The sequence below is a fragment of the Haliotis rubra genome, unplaced genomic scaffold (assembly GCF_003918875.1).
Source record: "Haliotis rubra isolate DU_JTF1 unplaced genomic scaffold, ASM391887v1 Scf312, whole genome shotgun sequence".
Classification (NCBI taxonomy): domain Eukaryota; kingdom Metazoa; phylum Mollusca; class Gastropoda; order Lepetellida; family Haliotidae; genus Haliotis; species Haliotis rubra.
In genome coordinates, this window is record NW_025766983.1 from 958,129 (window position 1) to 975,651 (window position 17,523).

General features: G+C 42.3%; 1 protein-coding gene across 1 annotated transcript; it reads left to right on the forward strand.

The window, feature by feature from the left end:
- The first annotated feature begins 606 nt into the window (after nucleotides 1-606).
- Nucleotides 607-11,241, forward strand: LOC124283275 (serine-rich adhesin for platelets-like). Its single transcript, XM_046719302.1, has 4 exons — nucleotides 607-4,851; nucleotides 5,207-6,767; nucleotides 8,182-10,855; nucleotides 10,956-11,241. The coding sequence occupies exons 1-4, from the start codon at nucleotides 607-609 to the stop codon at nucleotides 11,239-11,241; spliced, it is 8,766 nt and encodes a 2,921-aa protein (XP_046575258.1).
- The last annotated feature ends 6,282 nt before the right edge of the window (nucleotides 11,242-17,523 follow it).

Here is a 17,523-nt window from a genome sequence, read left to right on the forward strand (position 1 = left end):
ATCTGACTATATTTGAGGCGATGCAATATGATCCCTCAGCGAGATGAATATTTCTAAATGCATATTGAACAGTGTCAACAAACTACACCTTCTTGCTTTAAGTGCTGGCTCACCCATTCAAGAGTAGTTCTTTTGATAGGGACCTCGTTTAGTCTACATAAACTTCAACATGGTATTCTCATTTACTGCTTCTTCTTGATCAGATCTTCAAACAAGATCCACGTACCGGCAGAGTCACCTGAGATCATCAATACATTCACCTAAAAGGACAACTACAGTTACATGTGACTCTCATTCAAACAGAACAACCAAAGGTGATTGGTTGAAGCATGAGGCGGGACCTCGTCCCACTGCCACCGTTTACATAGCTGTATTTAAACCACAATTAGCCTGCAAGGTCTTCAAAAGAAGATCATTTTCAGAAAGGGGAAGATTGAAGGTGAGCGAACACTATGAGAAAAAATAGCACATGTAGTGTTAAACCTGGCAGAACAAACAATGCCTAGACGCTAGTGTTTTTAATATCATATTCAAACAGGATTATTATTACATTCAACGTGCGGAAAAATTAACAAGCTTGGAGAAAACAGTTTCCAAACGGAAATCATGGAACGAAACAGAGACTGGCTGTGTGTACTGCTCCTTTTGGTAAGCGTGGTTCAAGTGTCTCGATGTGCTACCTGTCCCACAGAGTGTTCTGTATGTGGGACTGATGCGGGGACAGGGGACATCATATCTGTAGAGTGTAGTGGGTATAGCCCCATCAACCTGGATACATCCATCAAAGTCGCCAAACTTTCAGATTTTGCTTTGCGAAGCACGGAGTTGACTGTGAACTACTTCCAAGGAAAACCAAATCTGGAATATGTTCAGATGAAAAACTTCGGAATTAAGACTGTGGCTTCTGATGTCTTCAAGGACAATACAGCCCTGACAACGCTGGATCTGAGTGTGAATAACATTGATATACTCACCACAACCACATTCACTAGTTCTCCATCTCTCACGGAACTTATCTTGGACAGCAACTCCATATCAACCATAGATGACAACGCGTTAAGTACCATAAGTGGGTTACAGAAACTCAGTTTGGCTAATAATAACATTTCGAACCTGAGTGATAATGTATTGTATGGTTTAAGAAACCTAAAACAGCTGGATTTGTCCAACAATAAACTCACTTCCATCAACGGTATTGCCTTGTCGATGGCTAGTACTCTTGTGTCACTGGACTTGTCGGGCAACTACATTTCGTCTTTGGATGCACTCCAGTTCAGCACCCTTGCATCTCTCTCAATACTCAGTATTCAGAAGAATGACATATTAAGCATTAGTGTTGATGCTTTCAATGGTACATCATTGGCATATCTGGACCTCTCCGGCAACAATTTTCAAGCCGTACCGTTTGGCTCCCTTTCAGTCATCAAGGATACGTTAAACACTCTTAAATTTGTTGGTAATAGGATATCAGGAATTGAGGAATCCAAACTCATAGGGTATACTCTAGACTTTCTTGATTTGAGCAACAATTCTCTGTCATCATTGGGACCACTTGTGTTTGAAGGTGCAGTCATCAAAGTCACAAACCTTGAAAATAACAACATTGAATCCTTCCCAGCTGATCTATCGACCTTCCTTTCTCAGTCGTCTGGTGTTTATCTGTCTGGCAATCCCTGGCTGTGTGACTGTGATACAATGTGGCTGACCCAATCTGTTCGGGATACATCCTACAAGTTCCTGTCTGAGAATGCATCCGATCCAGCTTGTGCAAGTCCCTCCAAGTATGTTGGCACCAGTCTACAGACAGCTGCCAGAGATCTGGAGGTAGAATGTTTGACAACAACAACAGTTGAGACCTCCACATCACCAACATGTCCTCTTGAATGTTCCAGCTGTGAAACAGATCCAGTATCTGGCCAGATTGTGAAGGTGGTATGTTCAGGCATTTCACCAAGGGCTCTACCTAACACTCTGAAGGAAATGATCCTATCTGACTATCAAGTGCGATCGCCGACCCTTGACAGAAGTCTATTTGCTGGCAAAGTCCTTTTGGAAACAGTGGAGCTCAAGAACTTTGGTATTGAATCCCTGGCATCTGACGTGTTTTCAGATAATACTAATTTGACAGTTTTACGTCTGGAGCAAAATCCAATATCTGCTCTTACATCAAGCATGTTTGCCAGTGTTTCCAATCTACAGGAACTGTATTTGCAAAACAACAGCATCACATCTGTTCCCGATGATATCTTCTCCAGTTTAGGAAATTTGAAGAAACTGGGTCTTGCAGGGAACCAACTGAACACGATATCTGAGAATGCATTCCGACGTCTGAACAGTCTCCACAGTCTGGACGTCTCTGGCAACCAACTGAGACGTGTGAATCCAACCCCGCTACAAAACATTGTTAGTGTGAGAACCCTGAATTTCACTGGCAACAACATAGCTTCACTGAACGTTGGTGACTTTGCAAATCTGGTAAATGTACAGACTTTGTATCTGTCAGAAAATCAAATTGCCGCCGTCGATGTAGACGTATTCCGGGGTATGCCGTTAGAGGAACTGGACATGAACACTAATATCCTTTCCGCAGTACCCTCTTCGATTCAGGATGTGTCCTCCACTCTGAAAATCTTAAAACTGAGCAGGAATCGAATACAAAATATTGCAGCTGGAGAGCTGAATAATTTGAATCTTGATCTACTTGACCTGAGCAACAACTCTTTAACATCGTTTGACACCTCTGTGATTGGAGGGTCCCATATAAATGTGACCAACCTTGAAAATAACAACATTGAATCCTTCCCAGCTGATCTATCGACCTTCCTTTCTCAGTCGTCTGGTGTTTATCTGTCTGGCAATCCCTGGTTGTGTGACTGTGATACAATGTGGCTGACCCAATCTGTTCGGGATACATCCTACAAGTTCCTGTCTGAGAATGCATCCGATCCAGCTTGTGCAAGTCCCTCCAAGTATGTTGGCACCAGTCTACAGACAGCTGCCAGAGATCTGGAGGTAGAATGTTTGACAACAACAACAGTTGAGACCTCCACATCACCAACATGTCCTCTTGAATGTTCCAGCTGTGAAACAGATCCAGTATCTGGCCAGATTGTGAAGGTGGTATGTTCAGGCATTTCACCAAGGGCTCTACCTAACACTCTGAAGGAAATGATCCTATCTGACTATCAAGTGCGATCGCCGACCCTTGACAGAAGTCTATTTGCTGGCAAAGTCCTTTTGGAAACAGTGGAGCTCAAGAACTTTGGTATTGAATCCCTGGCATCTGACGTGTTTTCAGATAATACTAATTTGACAGTTTTACGTCTGGAGCAAAATCCAATGTCTGCTCTTACATCAAGCATGTTTGCCAGTGTTTCCAATCTACAGGAACTGTATTTGCAAAACAACAGCATCACATCTGTTCCCGATGATATCTTCTCCAGTTTAGGAACTTTGAAGAAACTGGGTCTTGCAGGGAACCAACTGAACACGATATCTGAGAATGCATTCCGACGTCTGAACAGTCTCCACAGTCTGGACGTCTCTGGCAACCAACTGAGACGTGTGAATCCAACCCCGCTACAAAACATTGTTAGTGTGAGAACCCTGAATTTCACTGGCAACAACATAGCTTCACTGAACGTTGGTGACTTTGCAAATCTGGTAAATGTACAGACTTTGTATCTGTCAGAAAATCAAATTGCCGCCGTCGATGTAGACGTATTCCGGGGTATGCCGTTAGAAGAACTGGACATGAACACTAATATCCTTTCCGCAGTACCCTCTTCGATTCAGGATGTGTCCTCCACTCTGAAAATCTTAAAACTGAGCAGGAATCGAATACAAAATATTGCAGCTGGAGAGCTGAATAATTTGAATCTTGATCTACTTGACCTGAGCAACAACTCTTTAACATCGTTTGACACCTCTGTGATTGGAGGTTCCCATATAAATGTGACCAACCTTGAAAATAACAACATTGAATCCTTCCCAGCTGATCTATCGACCTTCCTTTCTCAGTCGTCTGGTGTTTATCTGTCTGGCAATCCCTGGCTGTGTGACTGTGATACAATGTGGCTGACCCAATCTGTTCGGGATACATCCTACAAGTTCCTGTCTGAGAATGCATCCGATCCAGCTTGTGCAAGTCCCTCCAAGTATGTTGGCACCAGTCTACAGACAGCTGCCAGAGATCTGGAGGTAGAATGTTTGACAACAACAACAGTTGAGACCTCCACATCACCAACATGTCCTCTTGAATGTTCCAGCTGTGAAACAGATCCAGTATCTGGCCAGATTGTGAAGGTGGTATGTTCAGGCATTTCACCAAGGGCCCTACCTAACACTCTGAAGGAAATGATCCTATCTGACTATCAAGTGCGATCGCCGACCCTTGACAGAAGTCTATTTGCTGGCAAAGTCCTTTTGGAAACAGTGGAGCTCAAGAACTTTGGTATTGAATCCCTGGCATCTGACGTGTTTTCAGATAATTCTAATTTGACAGTTTTACGTCTGGAGCAAAATCCAATGTCTGCTCTTACATCAAGCATGTTTGCCAGTGTTTCCAATCTACAGGAACTGTATTTACAAAACAACAACATCACATCTGTTCCCGATGATATCTTCTCCAGTTTAGGAACTTTGAAGAAACTGGGTCTTGCAGGGAACCAACTGAACACGATATCTGAGAATGCATTCCGACGTCTGAACAGTCTCCACAGTCTGGACGTCTCTGGCAACCAACTGAGACGTGTGAATCCAACCCCGCTACAAAACATTGTTAGTGTGAGAACCCTGAATTTCACTGGCAACAACATAGCTTCACTGAACGTTGGTGACTTTGCAAATCTGGTAAATGTACAGACTTTGTATCTGTCAGAAAATCAAATTGCCGCCGTCGATGTAGACGTATTCCGGGTATGCCGTTAGAAGAACTGGACATGAACACTAATATCCTTTCCGCAGTACCCTCTTCGATTCAGGATGTGTCCTCCACTCTGAAAATCTTAAAACTGAGCAGGAATCGAATACAAAATATTGCAGCTGGAGAGCTGAATAATTTGAATCTTGATCTACTTGACCTGAGCAACAACTCTTTAACATCGTTTGACACCTCTGTGATTGGAGGTCCCATATAAATGTGACCAACCTTGAAAATAACAACATTGAATCCTTCCCAGCTGATCTATCGACCTTCCTTTCTCAGTCGTCTGGTGTTTATCTGTCTGGCAATCCCTGGCTGTGTGACTGTGATACAATGTGGCTGACCCAATCTGTTCGGGATACATCCTACAAGTTCCTGTCTGAGAATGCATCCGATCCAGCTTGTGCAAGTCCCTCCAAGTATGTTGGCACCAGTCTACAGACAGCTGCCAGAGATCTGGAGGTAGAATGTTTGACAACAACAACAGTTGAGACCTCCACATCACCAACATGTCCTCTTGAATGTTCCAGCTGTGAAACAGATCCAGTATCTGGCCAGATTGTGAAGGTGGTATGTTCAGGCATTTCACCAAGGGCCCTACCTAACACTCTGAAGGAAATGATCCTATCTGACTATCAAGTGCGATCGCCGACCCTTGACAGAAGTCTATTTGCTGGCAAAGTCCTTTTGGAAACAGTGGAGCTCAAGAACTTTGGTATTGAATCCCTGGCATCTGACGTGTTTTCAGATAATTCTAATTTGACAGTTTTACGTCTGGAGCAAAATCCAATGTCTGCTCTTACATCAAGCATGTTTGCCAGTGTTTCCAATCTACAGGAACTGTATTTACAAAACAACAACATCACATCTGTTCCCGATGATATCTTCTCCAGTTTAGGAACTTTGAAGAAACTGGGTCTTGCAGGGAACCAACTGAACACGATATCTGAGAATGCATTCCGACGTCTGAACAGTCTCCACAGTCTGGACGTCTCTGGCAACCAACTGAGACGTGTGAATCCAGCCCCGCTACAAAACATTGTTAGTGTGAGAACCCTGAATTTCACTGGCAACAACATAGCTTCACTGAACGTTGGTGACTTTGCAAATCTGGTAAATGTACAGACTTTGTATCTGTCAGAAAATCAAATTGCCGCCGTCGATGTAGACGTATTCCGGGGTATGCCGTTAGAAGAACTGGACATGAACACTAATATCCTTTCCGCAGTACCCTCTTCGATTCAGGATGTGTCCTCCACTCTGAAAATCTTAAAACTGAGCAGGAATCGAATACAAAATATTGCAGCTGGAGAGCTGAATAATTTGAATCTTGATCTACTTGACCTGAGCAACAACTCTTTAACATCGTTTGACACCTCTGTGATTGGAGGTTCCCATATAAATGTGACCAACCTTGAAAATAACAACATTGAATCCTTCCCAGCTGATCTATCGACCTTCCTTTCTCAGTCGTCTGGTGTTTATCTGTCTGGCAATCCCTGGCTGTGTGACTGTGATACAATGTGGCTGACCCAATCTGTTCGGGATACATCCTACAAGTTCCTGTCTGAGAATGCATCCGATCCAGCTTGTGCAAGTCCCTCCAAGTATGTTGGCACCAGTCTACAGACAGCTGCCAGAGATCTGGAGGTAGAATGTTTGACAACAACAACAACAACAACAGTTGAGACCTCCACATCACCAACATGTCCTCTTGAATGTTCGAGCTGTGAAACAGATCCAATATCTGGCCAGATTGTGAAGGTGGTATGTTCAGGCATTTCACCAACGGTAGTGCCAAACGCAGTGCAGGAAATGACGCTGTCTGATTACGTGATCCGAGGTGGAATAATGGATGGCAGTTTCTTAGCAGGGAAAGGAAACCTAATGTCTCTCACCTTTACGAACTATGGAATAACGACATTTGCTTCAGATACATTCAAGAATAACCCCCTCATACAGAGACTTACAGTTTCTAATAGTGGTTTAGCAGTCATACCAGACAATGTCTTCGAAAACATGACTTCATTGCAACAAGTGAGTCTTACTGGAAATAGGTTGACCGAACTATCCTTCAGCACGTTGACAAACCTCAACAGTTTAATGTTTCTAGATCTCTCAAACAATTCTTTTCCATCTTTTGATTCAGCATCTATGGGCACTGCCACATCCCTACAGGGGTTGAATCTTGCACAGAACAAACTCACTTCCCTGACGTCCCACATGTTTAGCAGGCTACAAGGTTTACAAATGCTCATTTTGTTTGACAACCAAATATCACAAATTTCTGACCTAGCGTTTGCTGACACCTCACTGACTCAATTAAATCTGGCAAATAATCAGTTGGCATCCTTCCCATCTAGAACTTTGAATTCTGTGGCAAACAGCCTTCGGATTTTAGATATCTCTGACAACATGATATCCCGACTTGAAAACTCCGTATGTCCTGGTCTTGAATTGTCTGAACTCATCCTGGCGGGAAATCGTATTTCGAGTATTGCTGATAATGCCTTTGCAAATTGTACAGCTGGAATCACAGATCTGGAAGCTAACAGTTTGACCACTGTGTCGCTATCCTTTAAAGACTTTGTATTACGAAGTGATAGTGTGTATATCAGTGAAAATCCCTGGGTGTGTGACTGCAACAGTGCCTGGTTTGCTGAGTTTATTCGCGATATAGACTCTGTGAAATATAAACGATTCACTGACGCTCCGGATCCTGATTGTGGAGCCCCTAGTGACTACCAGAGGACCTATCTGAAGGACGCAGCCGGAAGACTAGCAGTACAATGCCAGTCAACAACGGTTCTCCCTTCTTCTGATCACCTAACGACTGATGTCTCTATGCCTTCTTCCATGGTATTGACATCAGCAAGTGCTGATTCTGAACCAGTTACACGTCTGTTTGTTACAAACACCGAATCGATAGTGATGTCAGACCTAGCATACAGTGCAGGAAGTCAAACTGACGTCTTATCAATTTCTGCTTCAACAGATCCTTACAGAATGATGTCTCTGGGATCTTCAGCTATTTCACAATCAGACACTCCTCACTCCATCAACATACCGTCAATACAACCATCAGATGTTTTCCTGCAAACTTCAGACTCAATCATCCGCTCGGACTCGAACACTGGTTCCTGGAATACAGCTGGTTCACATACTGTTCTGCCATCTGATGCAACTTCACCACTATCACAAGTTATCTCCCTTGGAACCTCCTCTGGAAGCGTATCTTCTGGATATCTCTGTTACAGTTCAGTCGTCCATGTCAATGTATAAACCAAACGCACCTGCCAGTAGCTTGGACATGTGCTCCAAGCTGGGAGATTGCGTGGATGTTTCCGAGTTCAGTGGATCACCAAGCTACTCTCCTCTCTCTATCAGCGATACAGGCGAAATATCTGTTCAGAGCAGATCACAGTCAGGCAGTGACAGTTATAATCCACCATCTCTGATGCCACACAGTGATGTTTCATCTGTGTATAACCCGAGAGACTCAAGCCAGATGATCCCTCCATCACAGACAGCAGGTGACAGTGCGGCATCTCAGATTTCTCAAGGACCACACAGTGATGTTTCATCTGAATATAATCCCAGAGACTCTAGCCAGATGATCCTTCCATCACAGACAGCAGGTGACAGTGCGGCATCTCAGATTTCTCAAGGACCACACAGTGATGTTCCATCTGTATATAATCCCAGAGACTCAAGCCAGATGATCCTCCCATCACAGACAGCAGGTGACAGTGCAGCATCTCAGATTTTTCAAGGACCACACAGTGATGTTCCATCTGTATATAATCCGCGTGACTCTAGCCAGATGATCCTTCCATCACAGACAGCAGGTGACAGTGCGGGATCTCAGATTTCTCAAGGACCACACAGTGATGTTTCATCTGTATATAATCCGCGTGACTCTAGCCAGATGATCCTTCCATCACAGACAGCAGGTGACAGTGCGGCATCTCAGATTTCTCAAGGACCACACAGTGATGTTCCATCTGTATATAATCCCAGAGACTCAAGCCAGATGATCCTCCCATCACAGACAGCAGGTGACAATGCGGCATCTCAGATTTCTCAAGGACCACACAGTGATGTTCCATCTGAATATAATCCACGTGACTCTAGCCAGATGATCCTTCCATCACAGACAGCAAGTGACAGTGCGGCATCTCAGATTTCTCAAGGACCACACAGTGATGTTTCATCTGGATATAATCCCAGAGACTCTAGCCAGATGATCCTTCCATCACAGACAGCCAGTGGCACTGCGGCATCTCAGATTTCTCAAGGACCACACAGTGATGTTTCATCTGTATATAATCTCAGAGACTCAAGCCAGATGATCCTTCCATCACAGCCAGCGAGTGGCAGTGCGGCATCTCAGATTTCTCAAGGACCACACAGTGATGTTTCATCTGGATATAATCTCAGAGACTCAAGCCAGATGATCCTTCCATCACAGACAGCGAGTGGCAGTGCAGCATCTCAGATTTCTCAAGGACCACACAGTTATGTTCCATCTGTATATAATCCCAGAGACTCAAGCCAGATGATCCTTCCATCACAGACGGCGAGTGGCAGTGCGGCATCTCAGATTTCTCAAGGACCACACAGTGATGTTTCATCTGTATATAATCCCAGAGACTCAAGCCAGATGATCCTTCCATCACAAACAGCGAGTGGCAGTGCGGCATCTCAGATTTCTCAAGGACCACACAGTGATGTTCCATCTGTATATAATCTAAGAGACTCTAGCCAGATGATCCTTCCATCACAGACGGTGAGTGGCAGTGCGGCATCTCAGATTTCTCAAGGACCACACAGTGATGTTTCATCTGTATATAATCCCAGAGACTCAAGCCAGATGATCCTTCCATCACAGCCAGCGAGTGGCAGTGCGGCATCTCAGATTTCACAAGCACCACACAGTGATGTTTCATCTACATTTAATCCCAGAGACTCTAGTCAGATGTCACCGTCAGCAAGTGACAATCCGACACCTCTGGTTTCACTTGGACCATACAATGATGTTTCTTCTGTTTATTCTCCAAGGATCTCTAGCAGTGGGACCATCTATCCATCGTCAGATTACTACTCGGGAGCTTCACAAGTGAGTCCAACATTAACAGGTACCACATCTTCTTTGTCACTGCCATATAACGGAGAATCTGGCATGCAGACAAACGTTCTCTCTGCTACAGAGGTACCTGGGCCTGCAAGCCCAAACCCAGCTATGACCACGACACCTACAGTATTTTCATTAGCTCCAACCACAACAACGGATGCGTTTGGGTCATCTCCGTCTTCGTCAGTGACCACTGCTGCAACAGATACAACAACCACCGATTTTGCCACAACAGACTTAACTGCCACTACAGCAGACACAGCAGCTGCTACAACCACTACGGCAGACACAGCAGCCGCTACAACCACTACAGCAGACACAGCAGCCACTACAACCACTACAGCAGACCACACAGCAGCCGCCACAACCACTACAGCAGACACAGCAGCCACTACACACCACTACAGCAGCAGCGCTACAACCACTACAGCAGCAGCCGCTACAACCACTACAGCAGCCGCTACGACCACTAGCAGCCACAACCACTACAGACCACTACAGCAGACACAGCAGCGGCCACTACAACCACTACAGCAACCACTACAGCAGCCGCAACAGCACCACTACAGCAGCCACTACAACCACTACAGCAGCCGCTACAACCACTACAGCAGACACAGCAGCCACTACAACCACTACAGCAGCCGCTACAACCACTACAGCAGACACAGCAGCCGGTACAACCACTACAGCAGACACATCAGCCGCTACAACCACTACAGCAGACACATCAGCCGCTACAACCACTACAGCAGACACAGCAGCCGGTACAACAACAACATCAGACACCGCAACCGGTGAAACCACGACTACGGATACAGCAACCACAGGCGATACATCAGCTGCGACCACAGAGAAAACATCCAATACTCCACCCAATACTGAAAGCGCTTCCAGCCAAGCGGCCACCATTGCCGGAGCAGTGACAGGGAGCGTGGCGCTCATCTCGGCGTGTGGTGCTGTAATATGGAGGTTCAAACTGGTGGCTAAATTGTGTCCTAAATCCACTGCAACGACGTCAAGTGCCCCATCAGCCCCATCCCAGCCTCCTACAACTACACAACCCCCGGCAGCCCAGTCGTCTGCTGCTAACAGTTCTGGCGGGAACAACAATGGCGGTCCACAAAATAAACCAGCCAACAATGGCGACAAACTTAACGGCATGCCGGAAGTCCAAGTATAACCTTGTCATTCCGACAGATACGTCATGAACAATCAATTTGGGGTATTACGTAGGTGGATATAACAATACCACTAAAATATAACAAAATCCATTGTAATTCCCCCGTTGCAGCTTGCATCGTGGATATTAACAAGCGTGACGTGATTGGTTAATTTTGTTATTACGAAATTATTTTTCTAATATGATATATCCCCTTAGTCTAAGTGTTTACAAACAAAACGCAATAGGAATGAGCTCTGGTGTTGTTTATTTTGGCATTCAGCCTCATCTTAATACAATGTCATGTTATATCTTTTTTAATTACCACCCGGTGTAGTATGGTGTAATATTTCCACTATTATTTATCGACATGTTGGTGCAATGCACCCTATATCTATCCGTCCAGTGTACATCGTTGTTAAGACCAGACTATGGTCTCTTGTATGGGTGAGCCTAATCGGAAAACAGCAAAAGTGGCTGTTTGATCTAAAAAGAAGATTAAGTTTTGTGAACGTCATGTTTTTATCGAAAAAGTGTTTAAAAAGTGACTGTTTTACTGAAAAATAAGATTGTATTATTTAGAACTTCTTATTTTTTTATATAGAAGATGTGTTTAAGAAGTGACTGTTTTACTGAAAGAGCAGATTATATTATTTAGAGCTTCATGTTTATATAGAAGATGTGTTTAAAAAGTGACTGTTTTATTGCAAAGGAGATCTTATCATTAATAACTTAATGTTTTAGAGGATTATATTGAAAATAGGACCAACAACTCTATATTATGAATTTCATGTTTTCCTCGCATAGTAATTAGTTTTTTTGTCTGGGTTTATTTTCCGAAATCTGATATACGGTTTACTTAACGGATCTTAACAAAGCCTCACCAAGTGATGGTAGTGGTTTGTTACATTAGAAAACTATATTAATTTATATCCTCACTGTAATGAGTGACCATTGTTTTGATGGTCCAGTCTGCCTGCATGTTTTTGTGATGTTGTTGTTAATCCTATACAGTGAACCCCTGCTTATCCGGACGCTATCGATTCCATGGAAATAAAGTGAGTGAATATTGTTTGACGCCACAGCAGCAGTTTTGCAGCTATTCGCCACGAGAAATGTCTTTTCCAAGAACATTCAGCATATCGGTTTATTCACGAGTCATTAATACTACTGAAAGTCCCTTTGTATATGAATATAAAATCTGACAACAGATCTAGAATTCACCTGGAATACTATACGTCCGGATTAACAGGGGTTTGTTGTCCATATAATCTCTACCGGTGTTGAACATTTCCTAGTCTTGAAATTGTAATTTTCCCAACTCATTCCATTATTTGTAGCAAGCCATTAATCTTGATAGTTTATTATGTAAATAATATAATTACGACGACAGGCATTATAGAAACAACGTTTATATTTAACAAACATTTTAGGGTTAATTCTGATCGAACTCGTCAGGGTATTGAGAGGGTGGGAGAATAATAGCTTGTTATCTGTAAATACACGTTTCTACGATTAAATCGACTTCCAAATTGCTATAGACTTTCATAAATGATACAGTTGTTTTATCTGTCCTGTTTAAAAACCATACTATGTCCGTGAAGGTTTGCAATTTTCAAGTTTTAAATGCATTTCGATTAATACTTGTCATTTTAGATGTACTAACAGTGAAGCGCCTGAAATGCAAACGATACTGTCACAAGTTAAATCGTCGGGCTGGAACCATTCGTAACTACTCGTGTCATTTCGGCAAGCCGGATGGTCTTCTTGTAGGTCACGGAAAGAGGCGAGTAGTTACGAATGGGCTGGAACATATCCACGTATTAATGGATCAGTTTTATATAAAGTGTCCGTTGTGTAGACGACCCCACAGTCTAGATACGAGGATGTCGGATTAAAGGGCTTTCTGTTTTGTTTACCAATATTTATGCTGTTAACTATATTGATGCTTTTTACCCATATTTACGCTGTTCACCTGTGATACCCTCAAACTGTGATATATTGTTCGTATATTTTTTATACATTTTGTTCATCGTTCGTATTTCTGTACAGAACAAAGTCCTGGCCGTACAGAATACCTTTATCAGACAGAAAAAGACCCATCTTGCTCTGAGAAGCGGATTTTGAAATGAAATGCCATTTTACTATTTTTCAAGTTTGTAACTTGACATTTACTTTAAAACAGTCCAAAACCCTTGTGTCGAACTACGGTTGGCTCGAAGTAAAGCATCCCTCATTTAGTAATCATTTGCGTTTGCGGAACCTCGGATAACGCGATGTAATTAAGGAGGGCATTCCAACTTCGACACAACGATCTATGATCCATATCGACGGAGTGACAACTTTGTTCATACCCACCCTGCCTCTGTGATATATAATCAATCGCCTTTGTGTCGAACATTGATGTGTCAAACTTACGGTTGTCTCGAAGTTAAAGCTTGGGCCCTGAGTATTCCTCATTTAGTCATTTTGCGGTTGTGTCGAACATCGGATACCTCAAAGCAAGGTCATACCACCTTCGACACAACGGTTTTTACTGTATATAAAAGATATATCATACATATCGCTTCAGAGAGATGACCTCTCTGTTCATGCCCGCCCTACCCCTGTGACATATCTTTCATGAAAAGAACATGATCCAAATGCACAGAATGACTTTCATATACTTTTTGTTATTGACAAAATCCCATTTCGGATTAAATATTAAGTGATAGCATATAAATATCTTGAATACAATGCTTGGTTGTGTGCGTGTTTTGTATTTACCGAAGCGATAGTCTTTGTTGCCTTGGAGACTGGCGCTGAACACGTGGACAATATTTGTCATAGCTTTCCATATCTGTTTAAAAAGATATTTATTGCTCGTCAATTCGATAATATACGGAAACCTTTTAAGGACATTTCGCTAAGTATGATGAAATGTCAAGATACTATTCGTTCGTTAGTTGTTAAACGCCGAACTCGGATATATTCCATCTACACGGTTTAAATCTGCAAACAATGGAGTCTGGAAAAGACAACCCAGTGATCAACATCATGAGCAAAGATTGGGATATGATGACATGTGTCATCCATTAGTCAGCGAGTCTGACCACACCGAATCCGTTTAGTCGCCTCTAATAAGCATTGGTTGCTGAAGACCTAACCTTAATCTTCACTGGTCCCAAGATACTAAGTTTTAATTTCAAGTTAGCGTCTTGAAAATCCACAGAACATTATGACCCTACAAGGCATCCTTATATTCTTCCTTAATAAACATATCTCAAACACGAAAAGTTTAAAATTTCAAGGTAGTAACTTGAAATTCAAGTTTATATCTTGAAATTTCAATACAGCATATTAACTTTGAATTTTATATGGAGACATTTCAACACAGTGGTGTCTCCAACTTTAAATATAGTGTTTTCATATTTAAACATATTTTTGCCTTCAAATTTGAACTTAGTGTCTTCAAATTTAAAACAAAGTTTTGCACTCAAATTTGAATATACTGTCTTCAAATTTAAAACATAGTTTTGTTTTCAAAGTTTTGTACATGGTGTTCAACATAGAAGTGTCTACGAACTTCGGCAACAATATATTTAAAAAAAAAGTGATCCCAACAGACTTCCGTACTAATCTGAATGCCCAGAACAAGTTATGTCAATAAAGCAAACTGGTGCACACGGACATACAACCTCGATCTCATTAGTGACTTGACGGATACGAATGAGTGGGGTATTCTCATTACGTTCAAGGGGTTAAGGGTGGGGATAGTTTATTAGGAAAACCCAGTTTTATTGCGATAATTGTCAAAGTTCTATATCACAGCAGAAGTCTATTATTAAAAAATGTTGTTAACTTCAAGTTAACATATGTTATATCTGGGATTACACTTTCTTAGTAAAGTACATATTCTTAAAATGAAACTTTGAACCTAAACTGGGCTTCATTAATTAGTGATTAGCAAACCTTCATCACGTAACTGGATCGTCACGTGATCACATTTATCTTGTGTTCTGCGTGCGGGCCACGTCTTCAACCGAGGGCAGGGTTAACTAACGCTTCTGTGATGATTTGGAGATTTTACGAGCGCTTTCCGGCATTAGCATATTTCACGATAGACACTTCTGTGCTTGTCAGTAGGGAATTTGGGAACGTCAGCGAAAAAAAGGAATAACTGATCTTAAGAAAGTCTTTGTTCTTCGATCGAAAATAAACTAGTAGGCTACGTCAGAACTTTGTGTCATGTTAAAAGGTGGGGTGAATGACAGTTGAAGATTGGTCACGTGCACTCATAATGGAAGCCTCCATCAGTGTGGATATTGAACAGAGGCAGCAGACTAAGAGGTTCATACCTCGAGATAACGACAGTTGTTTGTGGTCAGTTATAACGCCTTTGAACCTATTACCACTATTACATGTGTGACAAATCTGGCCATTGTTTGTTTGGTCTTAAGTTAGAATTTTCTTTTAATGTTTTCACTGACAAGATCAACCTCATGGGTTTTAGATGACTGGGACTTTGTTAACAGTTTTATCTCACAGAGGACACCCTTACCTATTCAACACTTTACGAGTTTTTCCTCTTTGGTAATCTGCATTTGACGGACTTCGAATCAGAAAGTCCGTCGTTCGTAGCTCGAATTCACTTGGACATTTTATGGTCGCTTCATTGAGTTAAAACTACCAGCAAAGTTCAACACGTTCATATTACGTTGAAAACTAAATCCCATTATCGTACTGTGCTTCCAGAGATGTGCCTTCTATATTATGTGAGTGAGTAAGTGAGGTTTAGTTTTACGCTGTTTTAGCAATATTCCAGTAATATCACGGCGGGAAAAAACAGATGTGATGTGAAATGGGGTTTACTTATGAATATTTCGCTCATATGACGACGTGAATGCGTGTGTATGTGTATGTGCGGCTCCTTGTACTAGCCCAGACCTAAGCTGGTTTTATAATGCTAGTTCACTGAGATACCATGCCGCAGTTAAGCATGAATACCTCACTCAGACACATTATACTGACTCCGAGCCAACCAGTCCTTGTTGTTACCCATTAATGCTGAGCGCCTGGCAGGGGACCAAGAAGTGTCACAAAAACAAACTTCCACTGTTCGAAAACATATTATATGGCCGCTTCTGTGACTGATCGCCGTATTTGTTGTTCAGAAGGTCGTCCACGTCCTCCATGAACATCTTTGATCATATTATATTTTATCCTGACATAAAAATACACACTGAAATTCTGACAAGTCTAGTTCAGTTATGACCCAAATCCATGTACTATGCAAAAAAGAATCGGAAAAGTAACAAAGATATCAATATCGGACAGTGTTCTGCTGACATTCATACAAAATGAATACCAAATATGCACTTCTCATGGCTTCATGCAGCTACAAAAGAAACACAACAAGAAGACAAAGTCATCAATATCCCCCTGCAATGGCAAAATACTCTTCATGATTATGTCTACGAGTTATGATTATGTCAAATATTTAGGTGTGTATATAGAAAAGTGGAAGGAGAGTATTGAAAGGTTTTTAAAGTTCTGCTCCAGAAGACCCGTGAAGATCCGGGGTAGAATAGGTCTTCAGCAACCCATGTGCTTGCCATAAAAAGGCGACTATCTTGTCGTAAGAGGCGACTAACGGGATCGGGTGGTCAGTTTCGCTGACTTGGTTGACACATGTCATCGGTTCCCAATTGCGCAGATCGATGCTCATGCTGTTGATCACTGGATTGTCTGGTCCAGACTCGATTATTTACAGACCGCCGCCATATAGCTGGAATATTGCTGAGTGCAGCGTAAAACTAAACTCACTCACTCACTCACTCTGCTCCAGAAAGGAGCACAACCATTAATTTCAGTCTAAGTCAAACTTGTTGCCATGGAAATGCCAAAAATATTTTATTCAGAAATCCAAAACTACCAAAAGGCACCACCAGATCTATGTATGTGCCAAGTTTGGTGGTGAAGAAACATTGAACGGTTTTAGAGTTCTGCTCCGGAAAAGAGCACTACCACTAATTTTAGTTTTAGTCAAACTTGTTGCCATGGAAATACCAAAAATATTTTATTCAGGATTTCAAAACTACCAAAAGGCACCAATACACCGCCAGACCAATCTATGTGCCAAGTTTGGTGAAGAAATATTGAACGGTTTTAGAGTTCTGCTCCGGAAAAGAGCACTACCCCCACTGTCAGTCTAAGTCAAACTTGCTGCCATGAAAACGCCACAAATATTTTATTCAGAATTCCAAAACTACCAAATGGCACCAGGACACCACCAGATCTATCTATGTGTCAAGTTTGGTGAAG

Excerpts from the sequence above, each read along its gene's own strand:
- LOC124283275 (XM_046719302.1), top strand. The coding sequence starts at position 607 with ATGGAACGAAACAGAGACTGGCTGTGTGTACTGCTCCTTTTGGTAAGC. Across the intron at positions 4,852-5,206 it reads TTGGTGACTTTGCAAATCTG|TCGTCTGGTGTTTATCTGTC; the intron begins GTAAATGTACAG and ends TTCCTTTCTCAG. Across the intron at positions 6,768-8,181 it reads GTCTGATTACGTGATCCGAG|TTCAGTCGTCCATGTCAATG; the intron begins GTGGAATAATGG and ends TCTCTGTTACAG.